This window comes from Balaenoptera musculus, chromosome 4 (genome assembly GCF_009873245.2).
Source record: "Balaenoptera musculus isolate JJ_BM4_2016_0621 chromosome 4, mBalMus1.pri.v3, whole genome shotgun sequence".
NCBI classification, from domain to species: Eukaryota; Metazoa; Chordata; class Mammalia; order Artiodactyla; family Balaenopteridae; genus Balaenoptera; species Balaenoptera musculus.
The window spans coordinates 71715662-71742983 of NC_045788.1; the positions used below are offsets into that span (position 1 = coordinate 71715662).

General features: G+C 35.4%; 1 protein-coding gene and 1 pseudogene across 2 annotated transcripts; both read right to left on the minus strand.

The window, feature by feature from the left end:
- Positions 1 to 535: 535 nt before the first annotated feature.
- Positions 536 to 26970, minus strand: PPP1R2 (protein phosphatase 1 regulatory inhibitor subunit 2). Of its 2 annotated transcripts, none has more exons than XM_036850434.1 (6): positions 26504 to 26970; positions 13042 to 13149; positions 10920 to 10997; positions 10278 to 10375; positions 5008 to 5175; positions 536 to 3002 (listed from the first exon to the last, which is right to left on the minus strand). In XM_036850434.1, the coding sequence occupies exons 1-6, from the start codon at positions 26623 to 26625 to the stop codon at positions 2956 to 2958; spliced, it is 621 nt and encodes a 206-aa protein (XP_036706329.1). In that variant the 5' UTR covers positions 26626 to 26970; the 3' UTR covers positions 536 to 2955. The 2 variants fall into 2 exon arrangements, with proteins under 2 accessions (XP_036706329.1, XP_036706328.1); XM_036850433.1 differs by having other exon boundaries at positions 10275 to 10375; positions 26504 to 26925.
- LOC118895068 lies at positions 9669 to 9785 on the minus strand (annotated as a pseudogene).
- Positions 26971 to 27322: the final 352 nt, after the last annotated feature.

A 27322-nucleotide genomic window follows, 5' to 3' on the forward strand; every position in this document is an offset into this window, starting at 1 on the left:
ATCACATGCATTTAGACATCTCCAGCCACTGTATAATTTTACTTTTGAGATTTTTCCTCAATGGTATATAAACCTCAAACAAAATTTCCAAATTTCTTCAGATTAAAGTAAAAAACAAAAACTCAAACTAAACACCTGAAAAATGTTACTCCTAAAGCACACGATGTGTATCAATAATCCAAATAAAGTTTACTTGTAAGGTACAACTGCAAAAATGAGGGAATTTCTACATCTACAAAGGCATGGATAAAGAGTATGAAACTTAATTACATCTGGATTTGAATCCTGTCAGCTGGCATGTATGAGACATTGAGACTGAACAATTTGACCAAGAGCATTTTCCTCACTTACAAAGTGCTGATAAGATACCTGTTCTGCGTGGTTGTTTTGAGGATTATATATTGGACACCTAGCACAATGCTGGGCAACTAAACTACTCTGCCACAGTGTAGTTCAAGACCCTCTCCTGGTATCCAGAACATTTAGCCAATGGAACACGACAGCTGGGTAAGAAAACAAAATCCACACACAATCGTCATATTACTGTATTTTATTACAATATGTTCGGTGTACTAATTTAAGAGGAAATAATGTAAACAAAACGGAAGTCTAGGGAAAAATGGCACTTTGCTTTAATCTTCAGTTTAAAGTTATTTTTAACAATCCATTTATACCATTATATGTCTCAGATTTTAAAGAGCATCATTGCTGAATTTCAGACTGAAAAATAAACAGAAAACATGACATCAAAGGAGTTAAGCAGAGAAGAAATATTGATTAAAAAATTGAAAGTAAAATCTACTTTGGCTAGAACTGAACACTGACAGGTAACTTTCTCCAAAGGAAAATCTAACTTGAGTCATGAAGGTCCATTTTTTGTATAGTTCAATACTGTGTCAATTAGGAACTCATGATGATGAACAGTTTTACTCAGTCACATTTGACTACCTAAAATCCTACTGAGCATGCTATTTGCCATGTCTTATTCCTCTGACATAACTATCTACTTCCTGAAACCAGAAATGTGAGTTTGCCTGTGATTTAAGTTTCAAGAAATAGTTTGCAGAAAACACCAAAAGGATCAGTTGTTAAAGGTCTTACCTTTTCTTCATTGTATAGCAGCTATTTCTACAAATAAAGAGCATGTGGATACTTTCTAAGAACTCGAAATGAGAAAACCAAAAACAGAGGTCTGTGTGCATGAACATATGTACACACATATGTATAAGCTTAAATACCCCCAAACAGGTTTAAACAGGTAAGAATACCTCAACATTCTAAATTCAGAAAGAAGAGATAAACATTGTTTATAAATCAGTAGTATTACTAGCTAATATGTTTTAATTAGAACACTATACCTGCAGTTCAAAAGTACTAATTGGATTCCATTAAAAAAAAAAAAGACATTCAAATTAATAGAAACATTCTTCTAACAGCAAAGAATTCTCCCGCTTCTTATTTATTTTGACATATTGATATTTCCATAAACTTGCAAGTGGAAGAAAAGCTGTTCAATAAAAGCCAATTCATACATACAGTATACAGAAATTATTTTAAAAGTCTGTTCATATAATGGATTCCTTTGGTACTAACAAAAAATTAAGATACAAATAATTGTCTAGAAATGAAACCATCACTAAACTAAGATACACAGGAACTGCACTTCATTTCAGGGAAGAAGTCCAAATCTTACTGTGTTAGAAGAATAAAGTACATTTGTCATAGTATACATCATGATATTCCCGTAAAGCAGGAACTATTTAAGATTTTTAAATTTAAAAAGTGTTCAGATTTACTTCTGTCTATACATTCAGGAACTATCATCATATCACTGGTTACACACAATTCTCTCATCATGCAAAAAAACCCCCCAAAAACCTCAGTTAGTTGTTTTCTAAGGTCTAATTAAGTCAAACAATAAACTAATAATAGCACTTTAATTAGCAAGCTGTACATCACAGAGGTGTAGAAATTCTGCAGTTGAATTGTATTTCCTGTCTATAGTACTGCTGCTATTCAATCTATTTTCTCCATGTATTAGAAGAACTAATAGGCATTGATAGTCAAAATAAGATTTTCATTGTTGCAGCAAATGACAATATGTGAGAAAAGGAAAAGTTCCTAATGTCACGACAATCTTTATGATCCTTTATAAAGGTAAAGGATTCTGTGCATATGCGTGGAAAGGAGTAAGAAACAAAGGTAGGAAGTTAAGACAAATAGATAAAGGGAACGCTGAGACTATATTAGAATTATATTTATTTAAAAAACTGATCTGAAGTCTGCCCATCGAGTGTACAAAAAAAAGTCAGAGCAGACGTTAGTGCAAGTTTAACCTGATAATTTATTTGTGGAAAAAGCTAGTTTTGATGAGAAAAAGTTTAATCCTTTCCTTGTAAACATAAAAGAAATTCAACAGGAATTTTAAAGGTAGTATACCAGAAAATGCAACAGTAACTCTTATAATTCTTTTCAATTAAACAGACAAGTTGAAGATGCATGTTAAATTACTTTTCAGACTGAATATTTATCAGCCTGTATGATCTGTTGTTCCAATTGGATTTTGATTTTTAAAAAACCTAACTTTTTATAAGAGCTATCACATCTAGAAGTGAAGAAAATAAATTAGATCCCTTCTCCCTCCCCAAAAGATATTAACTTCTAAAGCATAAAAAGCTATATATCTTATACAAATTAACCAGTGTTCTTACAAAAGTAATGTAGTTTTGGACTGATGACATTATGCTGTATTTGTGGTGAAGTACTAGGCACAAGAATATATGTATCAATTAGGCATTTTCAGTCTATTTAGTCTCTAAAGTTATTTAATTCTTGGCAATATATAATAACTGGTACGCATTTTGGTACTTAAGTCATGAATTGTAGAGAACAAGAAGCAGTATGTTATAGTAACAGGGTTTGTATCTGACAATTACTGTGCTGAACGAATCCCTTCTATGAGCTCTGTGATTTGTTTTGCAGTTGGTCACATGTAGTAGATCCTGCAATGATAAAAGAAAAAACAGCAACATAATTTGTTTGTTGAGTATTGCCAAACTTGGAACTACCTGAGCTAAAGTTTCCTTCCACTGCTACGTATGATAAACAAATAGAAATATCTAAAAAACAAGATATATTTCATGCAGACTGATCAGTATGATATGAAAGAATCTGTATACCCCGTAAATAATATAAAGAGCAGAACAGGTGTATCTATTTAAGTGACAGGACAAACAGGTTTCAGGTTGAACACTTTTGTGAATAAATCACAGGTGGATAGCTAAGAGTTTATTACAACTCAAATATCCAGAACTATAAAAGATTTGTGTTTATGACATAAAAATGATAAAAAATTTCCTGAGAGTCTAAACATGCCACATTTCTTTTTATAAAAACAGTAATAAAACAGGTGGGGATGGGCAGGAGTGTAGAAGAGGGGGAAAAGAAGGAAAATGATAAAAAAGTAATGGGTGCCATAGATCCTTGGAGATTTTAAAAGCTGGTAAAATTTTTTTAAGGGCCCAAGAACAGAAAATAAATAATGAACTTTCTTCTCTATGCCTTATTATGTAGTCTTTTCTATCTCTGTGGACATTATTGAAGCGAAGCAGTATATACTCCTATGTAAGGAGTACTTCATCTCCACTGAAGAAAAATCGGCGTTAATACAAATTTTAATCATCTATTCCACTTAAATGAAAAAAATGTATTTATGCGTTAAATCTGTGAAATCCAATGTTTTAGAAGCAGAGACAGACAAAAGGTCAGATTTTTCAAAAGCTGTGGCTTAAAAAACAAATCCCTTTAATATTTGGCATAGTGGTGCTGGTACAAATTTCCATTGGCAAATGAAGGGTATTCCCAATGCTTTGTTAGAGTCACTATAAAATGGATACTGAAAGCCTGAGAAGAAACTGATGAAAAGTTATAACCCAGAAACATCTGTATTGAATACATAAAAAGAAATCACCAAGATATAGGTAACAGGGAAACAAAGACCAACTAGGAGATAGGTCACCTAAAAATGGATAATAAATTTAAAGAGAGAGAGGAGAGAGACATACAACAATAATTACTCAAGATAAAGTTTGTTCAAGTTAAACAGACTATGGTGAATAAAATGGAAAGAAAACGCTGTATGAAACAAACTGAAACGCAAAAGCATAACATGGAATAACAAAAAAATACTGTCATCCTGCTATTATAATGAGCACAGTCATCAGGTTCTACCATAGAATCACTTATATTTCATATCTGCTCACCAAAACAATAATATAATAATTATTTACTTTCCTAAGACTTAATCATCCAAGGCACAACATATAAAAGTAAGTTACATCTCCACTCAAAAGCACCAGTTTGCAGCACAAAGAGTAGGTAGATGGGCACAAAATCTGTATTAATGGTATAGAAGATTCACCTTTGTTGAATGCCAGAATAACAGTTTATTAAAAATAAATAAATAAAATCAATTTCCTATGACTGATCGAGAGTTGGTAGGCTGCAGTGGCTGGTTGTCGGAGACTTAAAAACAAAACAAACAAAAATCAGCCAAATAATTTGTTGACCCAACAGTCAAAAGAATCAACACTGGAAAGACATGACATACTTTATGCCTGACGGGACATTAAAACAAATCTTTCATGCTAAAAACATGTTTCTTTAAAAAGTTTAAACCTTAATTGACATTGTTAAGACAGACAAAATATGATCTGAACCACTAAAAACAAAAGTATAGCTTAATACGAAGACAAACATCATTGCTTAAAGCCAAGTAGACCAAACAACACAGACATATAACATAACATATGGTCTTAAATCAACTCTGAGCATAAAAACATTATTTTGAAACTGACCAACAGGGGTTGAAATTTTCTAAACTTTTGGCATAAAAAGTGAATTTTAGCAAAATTTTCTGAGGTTCTTCAAAGTTGCGAGCAAAATAAAGTATATTATTTAGGTACAAAGGATCACAAGTGTCTCAGTGATATTTTCAAAACACCTAACCTTGATTTGATTCTTCTGTATTCATGCTTTCTCCAGCTGCAGTCTCTGACATTTCTTCATCCTCCTCCTCATCATGTAGGTCTTTTGAAATTAATTGTCTAGCTAATTTAATATTCAGTCCTTCATTGTAGTGAAGCTTCCTTTTCATTTCAAACTGTCGCTTTTTTTCTACAAGATACAAAAAAATAGGCGTAGGAAGTCTTTAGCTCAAAGATTGGCAAACTACAGCCTGTGTCTATTTGGTAAGTAAAGTGTTACTGGAACACAGTCACGCTCATTTGCTTTTGTAATGCTTAAGACTGCTTTTGTACTCAATGGCAGAGCTGAGTAGTTGCAATAGAGACCATATGGCCCTCAAAACCTAAAATATTTACTGTCTGGGCGTTTATAGAAAAAGTTTACCAACCTTTGCCTTAGATGCTTCAAGTACATCTTAATGGGAGACTAAGAGTAAGAGCCATTAGTAGTTATATTTGTGAAGGAAATTTAAAGATATAGGAAAATTCTCCAGATAGAGTTGAATGGGAAAAAAGGAAAACTATAATACCATATACATACTATGTACAAAGCCTGCGTGCATGCCCATGTGCACACACACACAAAATAAGACTTGGCAATTAACAGCCGTTAATTCTAGGTCAAGGAACCATGGGGTAATTTTCATGTTTTCAAGTTTTCTACTTTAATAATTCAGAAAAAATTCCTTTAAAAAATTCTTATTATCCATTAAGAAGTTGCCATGATTTAAAACATTGCTGGCTCTAGAGAGGGAGGGAGGGAGGGAAGAAGGGACGGGGGGAGGAAAAAAAAAACCAAACATTGCTGGCCTAAAAACATAACCTCATTCCCAGAGTAATTTTAAGAAAAATGTGTTATTAGGAAACGTAAAGTGATTCTAGACTATTCTTTATTTATAGTCTTCACCACAGAAACATAAAAATAGCTGTAAATCAACACAACTGACCATATTTTATCAATAGATAGCACTTTAAAGATCAACTGTTTAAGAAATATTATAAGATTTTAGAATTTCTTAGACCAGTAAATTGAAAAACAAAAAAGGAGTCGACATAAAATTGCCAACTGTTTATTTTGTCAAGAGCATTAAAACTCATTCACCACAGGTTTATTATGGTATTCATAAAAATATTTTAATGCCAAAAAGGCATAAGAGAAATCTCTCAGAATAAGGCTATTCAAAGTACTTTCTCTATGTCCCCTAATTCCCTCTATCAAACCCGCATCCCCTGCAGTGGAAGTGCGGAGTCTTAACCACTGGACTGCCAGGGAAGTCCCTCCCTTTAAGTTTTTATCATCTATACTTATTTATGTTCTAAACACTGGCATTTACAGTTGTCACTACTGATCAATCACTTTTCAGCTTCTATTTGGGTTGGGAGAAGGAAAGTTCCGAGATCAACAGCCATATCATCATCCCATAAACATTTGTTGCTAACTACCAAGAAGATCTTGCCAGCCATCTTTCTTCTTCTCTAAGTTACTTCTGTGATTTGTTTTACTCTTTGAGAGTACCATATTGTAGAAGAAAGTAAAATTTTTAAGAAAATCAATAAAAGACCAAATCCTCATGACTAAATTTTTAGTGATGACTTTCAGATGATGTAAAAGCCAAGATTAAGAAACAACAAAAAATGATTCTAATTGCCTCCAATACCAGATACATTTACTAAAAAGGTAAGACTTTTTCTCAGTACAAAGTAACACATGTTCTTTTTCATGCAACTTAAAAAAACTTTTACAAAGTTTAAAAAAAAGCTAGAAACTTAAAATCACTCAGTCTCCTCACTCAGAAATTATCATTAATATTTTATGACTCGACTTTTTTCTAAAAATGTATTTTTTATAAAAATGAATCATACCTTGCTGTATATGCTGTTTTCTCACTTACTATATAGTTAGAATGACCATGTCCCAGGAAGCCTCAGTTTATGCCTATTGTCTGATGGAGCTGTATTAGTGACCCTTTCACTCTTAAAATATTCCAGAGTTTAGACAATAAAGTATATGAAGATAGAGTAAAATTCTGCCACGTACATAGCAGATTTACATAATTTTTAAAAGGTTATAAAGTAGTGAGTTATAACTTAATCCCCTATCTTGGTCAAAGGTTTCTGATTTCCCCCTTTGTATTTTCATTGTTTTTTATGATGTAATATACAGTTGACCCTTGAACAACGTGGGGGTTAGGAGTACCTACTCTCCTCACAGGTGAAATCCACATATAACTTTACAGTTCGCCCTTCATATTCGCAGTTCTGCATCTGTGGATTCAACCAACCGCAGATTGTGTAGTACTGTAGTAGGTATTTAGTATAAGTGGACCTGCACAGTTCAAACCCATGTTGCTCCAGGTTCAACTGCACATACATTTTGTGCATCTGTTCTATTATTTTCTCAACATTAGTTAGTGTTTTTTTAAACTGTGCCTTATAATCCTTTATTTAAGTCATAACCAGCATTTTAAAGAAATGAAACAAAACAGAATAAACTAGACAGAACATATCACATATAGTAAAGGTTAAGTAATGTTTTGTGAAATTTTAATTTTTATAATTTTATGTTTACATGTATACTGAGTGGCACTTGGTAAAAAAATGTTTGAGAAACATTGAAATAAAGCCTGGGAAACTGAATTGCTAGAGCAAAGGGTGTCATTTTCTTTTAAAGCTTTTGGCTCATATGTTGCCATACCGCTGTCCAGAAAAGCCAAACCATTTTTCACACCCACCAATTGTATATGAATAACTTATTTCTCCACATTCATACCAAAAGGGAAATTGTCATTCTTTTTAAGTTTGTTGATCTGAAAGGAAAGAAACGCACCACGACGCTGTTTTAATTTGTAGTTTCTTATTGCTAAGAGTTGATCTTATGGTATTTTTCTTTTGTCAATTATACTAATAGTCTAAGAAAATGATTTCTTTTTAATTCTAAGAGACATTAAACTTGGTTTTGCTTGTTATATATTTTAGTTTTGCAATACTCAAAATTTATTATATAATTTATGTATTCATTTTGTAGAAAGCTAACATAAGTGGTCTCAACCTTCTTTGAATATTAATTTTACTTATAATCTTTGTATGGCAGAGCAACATAATGCCAAAGAGTACAAAAATTTTCAGGTTTCAGGACCAGCTCTAATAATAATCAACTATCCATGTGAACTTGACAAGTAAATTATCCTTTTTATACTTTCTTTTGCTATTTTTCAAAATAATGTAATGGAGAATATACCAATTATTTTAAGTTATTAAAAGTTAATATTTACTGAGTACTTACAATATGCCAGAATCAGTGCTAAGTATTTTAAATTCTTTATCTCATTTAATACTCAAAAATGACTCTAAATATTTTTATAACCCCCCATTTAGAAATGAGGAAACTGAGGGTCAGAGAAATTAAGCAAATTAGGTAAGTGACATACCTAGAGTAAAAACTTAGATCTATCTGACTCCACAGCCAATATTTTAATTGTTATGCTACTAGTTACAAGACAAAATTTTCTAAGAATTTCTTTAATAAACAAGGATGTTCAGACATGTAATTTATTTAAAAGCAATAAACACCTGTATCAGTAACTCTACTACTGGGAACTTGAACTTGTGAAACTGTAACTAGTAAAATGGTTCCCCCTGCTGGCTAACTCCTGGAACTACAATTTGAGGGAAAATCCCTTAATGAAACTGACAATAGAGGTTAATAAAAAATTCCCTGTTCTCAATAGATCACGTTTTCAGAGAATAAGGAATCAACAAACTCTAGGAACAATTTCTATCTGAAACCCCTTTCAAGGGTCTTTGGGGTATATTTTGGGAAAATAAATCAGGAAGTCACTGAGGATAGAAGATAATTATAATACAATTTGAGATTATGCTATATGTATAATTTCTTTCTTGTATAGTACTTAGGCTCAGACTATCATAGTTTTGTTCAATACACTACATTCTAAAGATGATAGGAGGGAAGAGCAAATTGTACCTTTACAGTTACACATGACAAAGATCCTGACAGTTAACTACCAAATATTCAGAATCTTAGTTCTAAAGTTTCTAAACTTCTTTACAGTACAGGTAGTTTCTGCATTTCAAGTCTTCAAGTAAACAAACTACTCGATCTCTTTTTTCTTTTTTGTGAGGGTGTGTGTTTTTCTTGCATCTTTTTTCCTATACATAGGCTTGGTTTTCCCTTTTAAAAATAATTGAAGGGACTTCCCTGGTAGTGCAGTGGTTAAGAATCCGCCTGCCAATGCACGGGACACGGGTTCAATTCCTGGTCTGGGAAGATCCCACATGCCGCGGAGCAACTAAGCCCGTGCGCCACAACTACTGAGCCCGTGAGCCAGAACCGCTGAAGCGCGCGTGCCTAGAGGCCATGCTCCGCAACAAGAGAAGCCACTACAATGAGAAGCCCGCGCATCGCAACGAAGAGTAGCCCCCACTCGCTGCAACGAAGACCCAACGCAGTCAAATAAATAAATTAAATTAAAAATAAATAAATTATTAAAAAATAATTGAAAATAAACTATATAAGCAATTTTCAATTCTTGAGATTATACATTCACATCCTTCAAAATTATAAAAAGCAACAAAGTGAAATATCTTCCATCTTTCCTTACCTCCACAGATAAGAACTATTACTCGTAAAAACTGGAACACTGAATAGGTAGCAATGCCTTAACTGTGTATGTACTGTGTGGGCTACAAGAGCCTCTTTCATCCTTGTTGAGAGGGCTATCTTTATCTCCTTTCCTGTGACACTTCTGTTCTTTTTGTTCAATGGGACCTAACAAAAATCTTTATTCCAAGTCTGACCATCTTGATTCATTTGGTAAGCTTCACCACTGCCTTAATACAGAAAAAGCACAAGCAATTGAGAAATTAGCTCTTACTGCTATCCACTTTAAGATCATCCAAACACTCAATGACCCTAAATGCATTAATTTAATAAATATTTACTGAGCATCCACCTGGTATAGATGCTTGGTACAAAGAAAGGAACAAAAAGTACAAAGAAAGGAACACATGTTAACTCCTTTAAAGACAGTAATATTTTCTTGAAATGGGGGGGTGGGGGTGGAGCTGTTATACAATAAACCCACACAAGTAGAATCTGAATTATAAAAATGTTGCTCCCTAATCTCCCACAATCTACTTCCTAAAAAGGAAAACCATTTGACAGTCTTCTATATAATGGATTGATCTTAGCAAAAATTATTAGCAATGCTAAAAGCAGTAAAAGAAAGAAACTACCTCGTTCTTCAGGTGAGAGGTCACTATCCTCATCTTCGCTGCTTTCTTGTTCACGAACTCGACACTTTGGCTCCGAGCTTTCAGCAGCAGCAGTTAATCTATACAACAATCATTTACAAAGAAATCAATACTGTGATAGTCTTATATTAGTTGAGTGTCTTACTCAACTTTTGAGTCTCATAAAAACATCTAAAGATCATTAATATGCTAGCTATAACCTGATGAGGAACATAAAAAGCAAGAGAGTGGGACTGTATATAGAAACCAATAAACAAGAAGAGTGGAAGTTGACAAACCCATGAACAGCAAAGGAATAGAGCTTTTTTTCAGGAATTCAACTTATTTTGCCTTTCTCACTTCTATCTTTAAAACCCAGGTGGCAGGATATTAAAAAGCAAAAACAGAAAAACCTCCACTCAGGGAACTGACACAGGGAATCTGTGTACCAGCTTCTGGTTCTCATCTACATATCTTGATTTTAACCTAGAAATAAGACTATGTAAGTTGCTATGAAAAATCCAGATAAACTTATTTATTTAGCACATGCTTTTATTTACACTTGTACAAGTAAAGTAAAATGCCTTTAACTCTGCAGAATTAAAAACAAATTGAGAAAAATGCTTTATAATCATCAATACTTACTTCCTAGCTAAGATATCTGGGGTCAGGGCTTCAGTGGTTTCTGAATCACTCAGTGCATCTTCATCATCACCTACCATACTAGGATGATAAGCACATTATAAATTAATACCTGAACTATAATTTTTCCAGCAGGAAAACAAGGTAGAGAAACATAATTCTATTGACTGAAAGTATCAATGTATTTATGGCTCTGCTGTCGTCTTTGAAGTTTAATTTTACATTGTTTCTATTTGATGCAAATATTTAAAAGTATAGCACCAATCAAGAAAAGCCTTCAAATTATTAAAAAAAAAAAAAAAACACATGCAAAAAAAACCCCACTGCAACCATGAAAACAAATACTGAAAACGCGAATCATCTGAAGGGGAAAAAAAAACCACTTCAGTTAGTCCATCCAGTGGCAGGGAAAAAATAATGCAAAAGAACCCTATCCAGCTTTAGAATATGTATTTGTACATCAACCTGAAGATAAGACACAAATGATCTATGCAGACACAGGTTAGGTAAAATAACAAAATTAGATCCTAAGACCTAATTCAGGAAGTTTAAAAGCTATTTAGCTTTCCCAATCTACTCTCTAATGAAAAATTTGCTCCCCACATAATTGTGAAAAATGGTTATCTTTATTATTTAAATATAAACAGCTTTAAAATAATGGCTACAGCTATTTATTTTTGAATCATGTTTGATCTTAATTTTTTTAGGATAGTTATTTCCAACCAACACAGATAAGGGATGTCTACTACCTTTATTGAAAAGGAAGAAAGCATTGACTTTGGTTTCTGGTACAATAAAAGTTTTAGGTTATGTTTTAAAGTATATACCTGTAATTAGGAGAAAAATAAGGATCACTTTCATAAATGATATGTCTACTTCTTCCCTCAAGCTTTATTAGTACTGAGTTTCAGTATCTGTACCTCCTATTTCACTATTTTTCTCCCCTTGTCACAATCATGTTAATTCTTTTATTTATTTATTTATTTATTATTTTTGGCTGTGTTGGGTCTTCTGTGTGAGTTGGGTTTCTGTACGAGGGCTTTCTCTAGTTGCGGCGAGTGGGGGCCACTCTTCATCACGGTTCGCGGGCCTCTCACTGTCGCGGCCTCTCTTATTGCGGAGCACAAGCTCCAGACGCGCAGGCTCAGTAGCTGTGGCTCCCGGCCCTGCTGCTCCGCGGTATGTGGGATCTTCCCAGACCAGGGCTCGAACCCGTGTCCCCTGCATTGGCAGGCAGATTCTCAACCACTGCGCCACCAGGGAAGCCCCAATCATGTTATAATTCTTGTTTTTACTGTTTTTGCTATTATCAAGTTATCTCAACTTATCTTCCAAAGTTTCATCCATTGATTTAAAACAGAATTTCTTTAACTCTATTTTAATAGTAACTTCTGGATTTATGTTGTTTTACTTCAGTGACAAATACAAAATATTTCAGTCCTGAAAATCTTTATTTTTTTCAATACAATCTAGGCATGATCTGAATTAGGTATTTCTAACTTATTTAGAATCTCATTATGTTTATTGGTGCCTTATTTTTGTCTTCATACTAACTACAGCCATACACTATCATTTTACAACTCATTAAAAAAATGATAATGAGTCATTTGAGTCTGGAAGACTCAGAACTAACAATTACAATGCAATTATATGAACTACAATATCATGTAAGTTCAAAAATAAGGACATGAAACAGTAGTAATGTCCACTTGTCTTTGCATGGGTTAAAAAAGAGTTACCATCTGTGAAGTTATCCTTTTCTGCAAAGAGAATGAATAAACCCCTGACACCTACTTAGGAAGCAAACAAGCCCAGCTCTCATCTTCCTTTACAAATAGATGACTTTAAGGAAGGCAAAAGTCACTTTGTATATATCATTAGCAGCTAGGGACCACTGAGGTGCAATGAATAAACATTTACTACTATAATTATAATGTAAAAAATGGATTCCATAAAGTTCCATATTACTTTTACTATTACACAGAAATATGCAGTTGGGTTATTAATTAGTGTTCCACTAACAAATATAAAAAAACAAAGATTCAAATCATCTGTTATCCAGAAGCTCATGTCAAATGCAAAATGGAAACAAGTCAAAAAAGGAATGCTGTGTACAAAACATTACCTATGGTAAGGAGTGCTAGGTTCATCTATTTTCATTAAACCATAGTCTTTGTCTGCTGGATGATATGTCGCCAGAATGTTCATTTCATCCCACTTCTGAGACTTTTTACTAAAAAAAGAAGAAAAAAAATTTTCCTCAATGTAGTAAAAGATACAAAATGTACATATCTAAAATTCACAAACATCCAAATCCCATATTGCAATTTCTATTTGACTGCTAACGTCTATTTTTACATCTACTTTCTTGGAACAGAAACTGACTTGGGTAAAAGCCATAAGTAACTACAATAAAGTGTCAGTAAATATTTTACAGAATACTTGGTGCCCACATATTAAAAACACATTACAGTTGTCCCTCGGTATCCTCAGGGGATTGGTTCCAGGACCGACACGGATACCAAAATCCAAGGATGCTCAAATCTCTTCTATAACATGGCGTAATATTTGTATATAATCTCTGCACATCCTCCCGTATACTTTAGATCATTACTAGATTACTTATAATGCCTAATACAATGTAAATGCTACGCAAATAGTTGTAAATACAATATAATACAATGCAAATAGTTGCTGGCACATGGCAAATTCAAGTTTGGTTTTTGAAACTTTCTGGAAAATTTTTTTCCAGAATATGTTTGATCCATGATTGGTTGAATCTGAGGATGCAGAACCTGTGGATACGGAGGGGTAATCAGATTCTTCTCCAGGCGTTCAAAAAACTAGTACATTATGACACGTTTAATCTTCACCTGGCCTATAGAATAACAGCAAAAGCTGGAATTTACACATTGCCTGATCTCAGTAGTTAAGGATTTTGGATCTATGATATCTTTTTAATAGTTTGATAAAAAACACAACAGGAATATTTTCCTTGGCCTAATTTTTTTTAGCGGTATCTATAACAATCAAAAGAATCATAACATAAAACTACAGAGAAAACCTCATTAAATTCAGATACCATTAATAAAGATTTAGATTGCGCATAAAATTATACCTCAGTTTGTTTTTTTTTTATTTAGAAATATAACGATTTGCTGATAAATGGTTTCAGATTACCTGGAATAAATCTACTTAAGAAAACTAGAAATGCTTTGTAAATGCTTTATGAACATCCATTAGTGTCCATTCAACAAAATATTTGTACAGCTACTAAGGTGCTCAATAATTAAATGCCTTAATTACAAATCCTTATCTACTCATTAAAAAGGACATCAACAACCTCTCTGCGAGCCAACAATACTCTGTTACATATACAATTTGTGACTTGGTTATATACTTAAAAATAAAACTACCTTAAAAAAAAAATCAATGTAGATTTTACACAGATTCAAATCATCCTTTCCATATTTGCTCAACATTGGTGAGGTTTTACTGCTGATATTTTCAATTTTCCTAAATCTACCAATACCTGGATCTTGAATTGCTCTTGAAGAAAGACATATTTAAAATTTTAATATCATATTCTCTTCTCCATGTTCTGAGTCACCTTAAAAATTACATGTGCCCACTCGTGGCAGTTGAGCCTGACTTTATGTTCTTCTGCTTTCTACCCTAAAAGGCCCACAGTGTCCCCATTTAAGGCTAATCACTTTTTTCCTTCATATTTTTATTGTGGTAGAATATACATAACATAAAATTCACCATTTTAACCATTTTTAAGTGTATAGTCCTGTGACATTAAGTACATTCACATTATTGTGTAACCATCACCATCACCCATCTCTAGAACTTTTTCATCTTCCCCAGCTGAAACTCTGTACCCACTGAACACTACCCCTCACCCCCGCCACAACAACCATTCCATTTTCTGTCTCTAAGACCACTCAAGGTACCTCTTATAAGTGGACTCATACTGTATTTGTCCTTTGTGGATGGCTTATCTCACTTAATGTCTGCATGGTTCATCTATGTTGTGGCATGTGTCAAAATTTTCTTCCTTTTTAAGGTTGAATAATATTCAATTGCAGACTAAGTACTATAACTACAACTTCCTTTTAAGCCTACTTACCCTTAGTTTTATCAAGAGGCAAAGGTTGGCCTAGATATATTCCACAGGTGACTGACACTACAACTCCCATTCCCCACCCCGCACCAAACAGAAGTTTCTTCACCATGAAAAAATCAAAATCTTAAGTTTATAAGAATTTAAGTTTATAAAAATTAATGGGTCGTTTATTTTTAAAGCACAGAAGTAACATTTCTTCTTTAAAGAACTGCTTTTTTATTCATTCAGCAAGGTACTCACCTGAATTTTCAATTAATCAAACTTTAATGTTGCTAGTGTGTGTATGTATATAACACTTGATTGAACTAGACTGTGTATATACATGTTGCTTTACAATAGTATTGATTTCTTTAGATGCCTAGTTTCTGACCATCAGAGTAATAGTTGGTCTTGTGGCAAAAGAAAACAACAGTAGCATACAACTGGGAGACAGATGTTTAAGGTTCAAGTTCCACTTACCCTTCATTAGTCCTGTTACTATAGGCAAGTCCAACAAACATTCTCTCTTGGGCTGTATTTACTCTACATGGAAATTATAAAAAATGGAATTTCTAGGATTTTTAAATCTAACGTTTTGTTAAAAGTCCTGAAACCCTATCTCACTTAGCACTGTGAGAATGGCTTGTGATAAGGCATTCTGAGAAAATTCTTAAAAATTCTGAAAAAATTGCTTATGTACAAATGCCTTCTCCCACTGTCCCACAAGATTCAAAATTTAAATGATTTTGAAATATTTATGATCTGCTACAGAATGAGTTTTTCTAAAAAGCAGTCAGTTTTCTATTTGACTAAATCTACAGTTTCATATTTTTATTTTGCTAAATAGCTCTATTATCTACAAATTTCTGTAAATTTAGAAAGCAAATGATTTAGGTCTTCTCATGGTCATATTCTACATAAGGAAACTCACAGTGAAAAGAGATACACTTGAAAGATTTTAGACAGCAGAAATGATCAAGAAGCTTCTGATTAGAAGGATAATTAAAGACATATACAAATTTTATGAGAACTTGATTAATTTTGTGAAGAAAGCAATTGAATTAATAGACAAAGGGAGACCCATTATATGGTAACTCAATGTTCCCTCCTGATAGACAAGGCCTCTGAAATGATAAGCCAGAGTTAAGTCCGAGTCAGAAACACAAAAGCACAGGTAAAAGTTTCATAAAACCTGTATTAATACAGTCCAATTAAGATTCCCTATTAAAGATATTGTAAAAGATAACTAGCACATATCTATTTATATAAAGTTCAAGAGCACGCAAAAACTAAAGTGTATAGGGATGTATACTTAGGGAATTACCATAAAAGTCAGGATAGTGATTATATTACAGGGGAGGAGGAGACTGTGATTGGAAAGGACAGGAGACATTTCTTTTCTTTCTCTTTCTGGTTTTTTTTTTTTTTTAAATATTTATTTATTTATTATTTATTTTGGCTGCACCGGATCTTAGTTGTGTCATGCATGAGGGATCTAGTTCCCAACCAGGGATCGAACCCGGGCCCCCTGCATTGGGAGCGTGGAGTCCCATCCACTGGGCCACCAGGGAAGTCCCAAGACAGGAGACATTTCTGAGATGATGGAAACATTCTTCTTCTTGACCAGGATGGCGGTTATAGGGGTGTTTGCTTTATAATTTATTCCTTAAGCTTTAAAATTACATCTAATATACTTTTCTGTATGTGTATTAAATTACAATAAAATATTTAAAAAATAAACACATACAAAATGACTTTGTTAGCTGTGTCCTAATCTCAAAGTAAAACAAGCTACTTCCTAAGTGATGCTAACAATATTGAATTAAAATGACAATTTATCATCATTAGAAGAATGAAGATGGCCCTTTGAAGTTACAGAGGTACCCCCGAACACCCTGCAAATCTGTTCTGTGAGATAATGATAGAAGAAAAAGAACTGAATTGTAGGATATAAGAAGAAATGATTTTTTCTTGAAATTAAGGATAAAATTTAAGAATCACAATCCTAGTACCTTAACCCACTAACAATTTTGATTTCTGTATATTCTTTCCACTCTAACATATACGAAAAAATACCCAAGCTATTAGTATATATAAAAATATAGACAAAACAGTATATATACAGTATATATAAAAATAGCTTCTATATCAGTATATGTATTTTATCATAAGCTGCTTGTATTTTCTAGCCTTTACCTTTTTAATATTACATGCATAATATTCAATAACAAACTATTTACCTAATATTAGATATTTAGATTGAATCCAATGTCTTCCTACTTAAAATAAAGCAGAAATGAACATTTGTGCATATTGTATTCAATGACTTTTCAAGATAATTTGCTAGGACGAGCATATCTGGGTTAAATTTATCAAGAGCTTTGTAGTTCACTCTATGTTGCCATATAGTTTTGTTTTTTTTTTTAAAGAGAGGACTATTTGTAATGTCCCCAAATAAGTGCCAAAACTTTGCCAGGACTGGGTATCTGTGTGTGTTTTGGCCACCTGAGAGGTATAAATTGATATTTAAACGCTGTTTTATGTTTCTCTGCTCATTACCTAATAAATAATATGAAAAAATGCTTATTTTACTTTCCTTGTGTGAACTGTTTACATCCTTTGCCTATTTACTGGAAACATTCTCATTAATTTGAGTGAGTTCTTTATATCTACATAAATGTAAAGAACTCATTGAAATTTATGAGAAGGTTTAAACCACATTATATATAACTCAAAGATATATATAAGATTTAAGCCATATTATATAGAACCACATTACATATAACCTAAATTTTTCCCATTCGCTTGCCATTTAGTTTACTATCTACTATAAACAGAATTAAAGTTTTGTATATCCAAAGCTTCACTCCACATCTTCACCACAATACTAAGAGAAAAAGAACCTTACAATTGTCAAGATCCAGAGAAGATATTATCTTGCAAAACCATGAACTTTCAATACGGGCATAAAACAACAGACTCCAAAGAATGCTGGAAATTCTTAGGAGGAAAGTAATGAAGTCGAAGAAACTGTCTGCAGAGGACACTGGATATGGAAATTAGCATCTCTTAAATTTTGGTAGACTTAACATCAGTTGAATAACAAAACCCAAGGAGTGAACTTGGTTTATTCCCAATAGTACCACAAACTGTTCGTGTGACCTTCTTTGGGTCATCATCTCCACTTACAAAAAATAGGCGCAGTACCACTTACACTGAAGATCTGCTGTGAGGGTGAAAGCACCTGCTAGTTTCAGCTCCCTCCTCCCTCTTGGGTGATTAGTTTTCTGGCAGCCTAAATCTGCACCAAAAAAAGTCACCAATTCTCACTTTCACTTTGATAGCTCATATGATGCCATCTCAAAGACCTACTCATACTTCTTATTGCTTGTGACCTTCTCGTTTTTACAGTTTTAGCCGAGTTTGGAGTGGGAAGCAGGATTTTGCTTCAATGTGTTAAACTTTAACCCCACATTTCAAGAAATGGTTCTTTCTTAAATGAAGATTCAACTTCTGTAGGTTGACAAAGTACAAGCCTTTGAAGCTTGAACAATTAAACTAAGACTTAACAATAAAAGCAATTAGTAAATAAAAGGTCACTTTTTGAAAACTTTACTCAGTGGGCCTTTGACCGTATTCCATATCCCTTTATAGGCAGAAAAAGACAAAGCTGAAGCATGCTTATATAAAATTATATTAAAGGAAATTAATTTAAGCACAATTTTTCCAAGCAGAATTTGCCTACATTACCTAAGACTACTACAGAATTTGAATTGAACACAGTGAATCCAAAGCATACTGTGTACAACAACCCCAAAAGTGGGGAAAATTAGATTTCTGTATTTCTAATAGAATAAGACCAACATTTGAGGGTGAGGTACTGGCTTAAACACTTTACATTTAGTAACTCATTTAATAATTAAACTAGGCAGGGATATAATGAATAACACACTGTAAGTCACAGAGCTAGTAAGTAGCAAAGAGGATCTGAACCCAGGCAATCTGGCCCCATATTAATCACTAACCTTTAACACTTCTAATAAGATAGGCTTTAGTAACACAATATTATATTTTCAACAATTCCAAATGAACATTTTTCTCACTTTAATATTTCTGAAAACAGAATATATCTTAAAATGGATGGTATCTTACAATTGGCAGTATTTTTTTCTTTCTTGGTGCTACCTAAAATCATGGTACATCTTAGGATCAATGGTGTCTTGTTTTTGATGAAACACATGTACTTACTCACTAGATCTGTTATGTCTGACCTTCATAGGTTGCTCACTATATTCAAAGTATCCAGAAAGAATGGGAATTCCACAATCATAGTGATGACAGTGGTGTTCTAATTAGTTGAGCAGAGTGCTGCAATATACTGACATTATCTATGCCTAATTATGTGGATTTACAGACTCTATCCAGTTTTAATTGAACTAACCCTCAAAAAGTGGTACCTGACAAATGGTACCTGAAGAAACCACTCACTGAAGATAACAGTACCAATGCAAAGTATAGAGAATAAGATAACACCACTGGGACATTAAAAAAAAAAAAACGGTTGGACAAGAACTGTATAAAAAAAATCCTAAAGACTACTTGAAATACGGCAGTATATAAATCTCACTTTAAGTATATATTGAATCTTGAGATATTATCTAATGGTAGTAGTATATGTATATAAATCATAAACAAACATATATGAAACATATTTCAAGTTTTTCCTACTAAAATGATGCACAATCAAAAAGTTTAGAGACCACTGGAATAGCACAACTCATGACTTTAAAAAAAAATCCCCAATTACAGGAAAAGATCTGTAAAAAATACAAACACATGGAGGCTACACAATACACTACTTAATAACGAAGTGATCACTGAAGAAATCAAAGGGGAAATCAAAAAATACCTAGAAACAAATGACAATGGAGATACGACAACCCAAAACCTGTGGGACGCAGCAAAAGCAGTGCTAAGAGGGAAGTTTATAGCAATACAAGCCTACCTCAAGAAACAGGAAACATCTCGAATAAACAACCTAACCTTGCACCTAAAGCAATTAGAGAAAGAAGAACAAAAAAACCCCAAAGCCAGCAGAAGGAAAGAAATCATAAAGATTAGGTCAGAAATAAATGAAAAAGAAATGAAGGAAACAATAGCAAAAATCAATGAAACTAAAAGCTGGTTCTTTGAGAAGATAAACAAAATTGATAAACCATTAGCCACACTCATCAAGAGAAAAAGGGAGAAGGCTCAAATCAATAGAATTAGAAATGAAAAAGGAGAAGTAACCACTGACACTGCAGAAATACAAAAGATCATGAGAGATTACTACAAGCAACTCTATGCCAATAAAATGGACAACCTGGAAGAAATGGACAGATTCTTAGAAATGCACAAACTGCCGAGACTGAACCAGGAAGAAATAGAAAATATGAACAGACCAATCACAAGCACTGAAATTGAAACTGTGATTAAAAACCTTCCAACAAACAAAAGCCCAGGACCAGATGGCTTCACAGGCGAATTCTATCAAACATTTAGAGAAGAGCTAACACCCATCCTTCTCAAACTCTTCCAAAATATTGCAGAGGGAGGAACACTCCCAAACTCATTCTACGAGGCCACCATCACCCTGATACCAAAACCAGACAAAGATGTCACAAAGAAAGAAAATTACAGGCCAATATCACTGATGAACATAGATGCAAAAATCCTCAACAAAATACTAGCAAACAGAATCCAACAGCACATTAAAAGGATCATACACCATGATCAAGTGGGGTTTATCCCAGGAATGCAAGGATTCTTCAACATACGCAAATCAATCAATGTGATACACCATATTAACAAATTGAAGGAGAAAAACCATATGCTCATCTCAATAGATGCAGAGAAAGCTTTTGACAAAATTCAACACCCATTTATGATAAAAGCCCTGCAGAAAGTAGGCATAGAGGGAACTTTCCTCAACATAATAAAGGCCATATATGACAAACCCACAGCCAACATTGTCCTCAATGGTGAAAAACTGAAACCATTTCCACTAAGATCAGGAACAAGACAAGGTTGCCCACTCTCACCACTATTATTCAACATAGTTTTGGAAGTGTTAGCCACAGCAATCAGAGAAGACAAAGAAATAAAAGGAATCCAAATCGGAAAAGAAGAAGTAAAGCTGTCACTATTTGCAGATGACATGATACTATACATAGAGAATCCTAAAGATGCTACCAGAAAACTCCTAGAGCTAATCAATGAATTTGGTAAAGTAGCAGGATACAAAATTAATGCACAGAAATCTCTTGCATTTCTATATACTAATGATGAAAAATCTGAAAGTGAAATTAAGAAAACACTCCCGTTTACCATTGCAACAAAAAGAATAAAATATCTAGGAATAAACCTACCTAAGGAGACAAAAGACCTGTATGCAGAAAATTATAAGACACTGATGAAAGAAATTAAAGATGATACAAATAGATGGAGAGATATACCATGTTCCTGGATTGGAAGAATCAACATTGTGAAAATGACTCTACTACCCAAAGCAATCTACAGATTCAATGCAATCCCTATCAAACTACCACTGGCATTTTTCACAGAACTAGAACAAAAAATTTCACAATTTGTATGGAAACACAAAAGACCCCGAATAGCCAAAGCAACCTTGAGAACGAAAAATGGAGCTGGGGGAATCAGGCTCCCTGACTTCAGACTATATTACAAAGCTTCAGTAATCAAGACAGTTTGGTACTGGCACAAAAACAGAAATATAGATCAATGGAACAGGATAGAAAGCCCAGAGATAAACCCACACACATATGGTCACCTTATCTTTGATAAAGGAGGCAAGCATATACAGTGGAGAAAAGACAGCCTCTTCAATAAGTGGTGCTGGGAAAATTGGACAGGTACATGTAAAAGTATGAAATTAGAACACTCCCTGACACCATGCACAAAAATAAACTCAAAATGGATTAAAGACCTAAGTGTAAGGGCAGACACTATCAAACTCTTAGAGGAAAACATAGGCAGAACACTCTATGACATACATCACAGCAAGATTCTTTTTGACCCAGCTCCCAGAGAAATGGAAATAAGAACACAAATAAACAAATGGGACCTAATGAAACTTAAAAGCTTTTGCACAGCAAAGGAAACCATAAACAAGACCAAAAGACAACCCTCAGAATGGGAGAGAATATTTGCAAATGAAGCAACTGACAAAGGATTAATCTCCAAGATTTACAAGCAGCTCATGCAGCTCAATAACAAAAAAACGAACAACCCAATCCAAAAATGGGCAGAAGACCTAAATAGACATTTCTCCAAAGAAGATATACAGATGGCCTACAGACACATGAAAGAATGCTCAACATCATTAATCATTAGAGAAATGCAAATCAAAACTACAATGAGATATCATCTCACACCGGTCAGAATGGCCATCATCAAAAAATCTAGAAACAATAAATGCTGGAGAGGGTGTGGAGGAAAGGGAACACTCTTGCACTGTTGGTGGGAATGTAAATTGATACAGCCACTATGGAGAACAGTATGGAGGTTCCTTAAAAAACTACAAATAGCACTACCATACGACCCAGCAATCCCACTACTGGGCATATACCCTGAGAAAACCATAGGTCAAAAAGAGTCATGTACCAAAATGTTCATTGCAGCTCTATTTACAATAGCCAGGACATGGACGCAACCTAAATGTCCATCGACAGATGAATGGATAAAGAAGATGTGGCACATATATACAATGGAATATTACTCAGCCATAAAAAGAAATGAAATGGAGGTATTTGTAATGAGGTGGATGGAGTTAGAGTCTGTCATACAGAGTGAAGTAAGTCAGAAAGAGAAAAACAAATACAGTATGCTAACACATATATACGGAATCTAAGGGAAAAAAAAAAAAAAAAAAAGGCCATGAAGAACCTAGTGGCAAGACAGGAATAAAGACACAGACCTACTAGAGAATGGACTTGAGGATATGGGGAGGGGGTGGGGTGAGATGTGACAGGGTAAGAGAGTGTCATGGACATATATACACTACCAAATGTAAAATAGATAACTAGTGGGAAGCAGCCGCATAGCACAGGGAGATCAGCTCGGTGCTTTGTGACCACCTAGAGGGTTGGGATGGGGAGGGTGGGAGGGAGGGAGATGCAAGAGGGCAGAGAAATGGGAACATATTGTATATGTATAACTGATTCACTTTGTTATAAAGCAGAAGCTAACACACCATTGTAAGGCAATTATACTTCAATAAAGATGTTTTAAAAAAAAAAATCCCTTAGTAACATCTCTCTTTGTTAAATAAAATGTTCTGTTAAATTATACCCTCTCACAACTGATGGCATTGGGGTGGGGAGTGGTTTGTGCAGAAAAGGGAAACTATCACTGTACTTCACATGAAAATGGCACCAATAAAAGGTACGGTTATTCGTGGATTCTGTATTTGCAAATCTGACTACTTGCCAAAATTTATCTGTAACTCCAAAATCAATACTTGAGGAGATTTCTCTGTCTCTCTCAGACACGCATAGAGCAGGGAAAAATTTGAGTTGTCCGATGCACATGTTCCCAGCTGAGATTAAACCTTCTTGCTTCAGCTCTCTTACTGTAAATGTGTCCTTTTTATCTATTTAGTACAATGATTTTTGCTTTTTTGGTGAATTAGCTGTTCAAAACAGCTCCCAAAGGTCGTGCTTAAGTGCTGTCCAATGCTCCTAAGCCCAAGAAGATTGTTATGTGTCTTATGGAGAAAGTGTTAGATAAACTTCATTCAGGCATGAGTTATAGTGGTATTGGCCATGTGTTCAATGTTGATGAATCAACAATATGTATAAAATTAGGTGTCTTTAAACAGAAACAGAAATTTTAAAAGGTTATGAACTGATTGGTTGATGAAAATGTTGTGACCAGAGGCTTACAGGAACCTAAGTCTGTATTCCCCCTAGGAGTAACAACAGTTCAGTATTAACTAACTCAGTGTTTGTGGTGACTTTATAGAATGTCACTACTGAGAACAGTGAGAACTGACTTAAATCCCAGGTCATTTTCACATTAATATGAGATTATTTTGCCTAATACTCTGGTTCCAACATTTGAAGTTAGACCATTACACTATACTTTTTAGTTTCTGAATTTTAAGTGCACTGTACTTGAAAGAGCTATTTATTTTGGTCCTTTATACATGAAAGGGAAAATACTGGTTGTACTTAAACATTACAAAAAGTTTGTTTCAAATGTGTTCACCTATACTTTCATTGTTTCTGTTCAAAGAGGCTCTCATAAAGTCACTAATGTTGTTTGCATAAGCTGTGCCATAAATAATAATGTGTACTGTATTACCAATAGAATTAGTTTATTTGCTTTCCACTCAAACAACACTTATCATGAAAAAACCCATCCCCTTTTACTACTTAGAACCAAATATCATAAACCTCAATGAATTAGGGCTTGGTAGCTGCCTTTGAAGACAGGACCATAAACTCCTAATTTACATAATTCAAAGTCAACTGCCTTGCAAAAGGCCCCCTTTAAGTCAATCTGCCCTGTTAGCAGCTCCTAGAGAAGGAGCAGCCCTATGTAGGTGAGACAGTCTAGTATAGTGGCTTTCCAGGCAGAAGGACCTGGAAGTAAACCCCAGTCAATTATATAAAGAGGCCAACACACAGAGTGGGGCCACCAGAAATTACAGCAGACCAAAGTTGAGAATAAACAGAAGCAGCAGCGAAAGACAGAAGAAAATAATAAGCTACTTGGTAGCCAAACAAAAAGAAGCTCACACTGGAGAATAGGTAAATAACTTAAATGCCAGTGAGAACCACATTCTTGCTGCTGAACACCCTGAAATCATACAAGAGCCTTCCACAGTTTGTTTTGTTATTAAGACTATCTTGGTCTTCCTGTTATAGCTATGCTCTGGTAAGATTGTTTTCTTAATCCCATTATAACGCAACCCCCCCCCTTCCCATATGAAGCGGCTTACCCCAAATAGAGGTTAGAAAATTGCATGTTGGAGAACGTAAGAGAGTCAAGCATCTAAAAGAGAGTGGGAGTAGGAGAGGTGCTAGACAAATTAAGGTCCTTTCCAACCCCCAAAGGCCATGATTCTGAGCTGTGATCCTACTTAATGTTTTCCTCAAGGTAACACAAATCCACATAAATTTACCATCACCAAACTGTAGTTCCTTTTATAGCCCTAAAATGATCCTTTTGAACAGGTGTGCCCTAGTTCCAATATTCCAAGTTTTCGGGAACATCGTCATTTTAGCTTTATGACTTCACAGATTTCAACAACTTTTCTTAGGCCTTATTTCCAGAATGTAGAGTCCTTATGTGTTTAGTATCTTAGAACACCCAAGCCCCCGAGGACTTCTAACCCAGTGTTATATTTTACACTATATATACGGTTTTGCACCCTTTTTTTTCCCCATTGAGGACCGCACCTTGGATAGCTTTCTCTGCGCATTAACATCTATTTCATTCTTTCTAAAGGCTGGTCTGTTTTCCCATTATACTAATGTACCATAATTAATATTTCACCAGTCCTTCTTAATGGACCTTGGGTTGTTCCCAATTATTTACTATCACACACAATGCTATGGGTCAACATCTTTGCACATATGTATTTGTGAGTATGCAAAAGCAACTAAATTATCACGGGATCATTTTAAGTTGGTACTTTCTGAACTGTTCTGAGCTTACATATGTCTTTCAAGAGGAACAAAGACTAGAAAGCGCTCAAACTCTCGTTGCAGATGCAAAACTAATTAGCAATAAGTAGCTTTCCATTAAATATAGATCAGACTGGGAAAATTTCGGTTTATTTTAATGCAGAGATAATGACAAACCAGGACCCAAGAGAGTGAATGTGGCATGATTCTTGTGATAATGTTCACCTAAAAAGGAACGACTATGGAAGAAGGGCAATTAGAAAAATGGAGAAATTATCTCTTTTTCGGAGGAGTCTCTTATTAGCTTGAGACTAGATCTTAAAGGGCTCCCAAGCCAAGAAAATACACTTTAATCATTGAATTTTAGACACTCGGATACGAGGTGAAGAAATAATAAACGCTTAACAGGTGAAGCTTTAACTTCAATTTGATTCTTTAACATTCCCAATTTCCAGAAGCTCAAAGATCATGGTGTATGTTTTAAAATTATTATATATGCGTATATACTTAAAAACAACCCCACACAACAAACGTCACAGCTCCTGTCTTCTTTATAATCACTCCACCCCTCAGCCTGGCCGGCGGAGGGAGACCCGAGCGGCACAAGGGCCGCATCTACGCAGCCGCCCCGCCCGCCCGCCCGCCGCGCTCGGGCTCGAGGTCCGGGGTCGGACTGGGGCTCGGCAACAGTGCCGGGGAGCGGGGAGGGCGAGGCCGCCCAGGCGGGGAAGAAGGGGCTGGCCAGGCCGACCCGGGCGACGATGGCCGTCCCTCGCGGCTCTTACCTCAGCTCTTCGTCGACACTCCTGCCGGGCTGTTCGGCCGATGCCACCACAGAGGAAGTCGTAGAGCTCTTGTTCTTCAGGATCCCCTTGATGGGCCGGTGCGAGGCCGTCGAGGCCGCCATTGCCCGCCGCTCCGGCGGTCGGCTCAGCGTCGCTGCTTGGCGCCGGGTACAGGAAGGAAAGGGCTGGGCGCGAGCAGAGACTCGCCAGTCAGCCGCCAAGCCCGCCTGGGGCTGAAGCGGCCGCACCTGCTGTCGCGGAGACAGCCACCAGAGTCGTTGTCACGACACAACGACTCGGACGCTCTGGCGTCCAGCCGACGCCGCGTGGCTTGCGGTCCTTAACGCGCCAGGCGGCCCTTACAACACCCTAGGCCACCCGCACTTTAACCGCGGCCCGCGGAGAGAAGCCGGCCTAACACCGGAGCGACGCCGACGCCAAACCCAAGCGGGCCGGCCCTCTCGCGATATCTGGGGCGGGGCGGGGGCGGGGCGAGAACCATGCCCACCTCCTCGCCCCGCCCTTTCCCGGCCGTCTCGGTGAGCTCTCGCCTGCCGTGGCTGGGCCTCTGGGTGAGGAAACATTCGGAGAGGTTTCCGGCTGGACTCTGTACCGAGCTGTACACGTCTCCAAGCACCCTCGCTCCCACCACTTCATGAGGTTCATATTGTTATTTCTGTATTTTATAGATATGAAAATTGAAGCTCGAAGGTGACATCATTCCCCAAAGATATTAACTGACTTTCAGAGAAATGAAGTATGTCTCCTCTTTCCTTCCATTTAACCAGCATAAAAAGCTTAACTCTCCATTATAAACTC

What these genes read in the sequence shown, in the direction of transcription:
- PPP1R2 (XM_036850433.1), bottom strand. Translation starts at nt 26,625, where the DNA reads ATGGCGGCCTCGACGGCCTCGCACCGGCCCATCAAGGGGATCCTGAAG. An exon ending in CTCACCTGAAGAACGAGGTA is followed by an intron (nt 5,176 to 10,274) that starts GTTTCTTTCTTT and finishes TGTATCTTGTAG; the next exon opens with AAAAAAAGCGACAGTTTGAA. An exon ending in TACAGAAGAATCAAATCAAG is followed by an intron (nt 3,003 to 5,007) that starts GTTAGGTGTTTT and finishes TTATCATTGCAG; the next exon opens with GATCTACTACATGTGACCAA.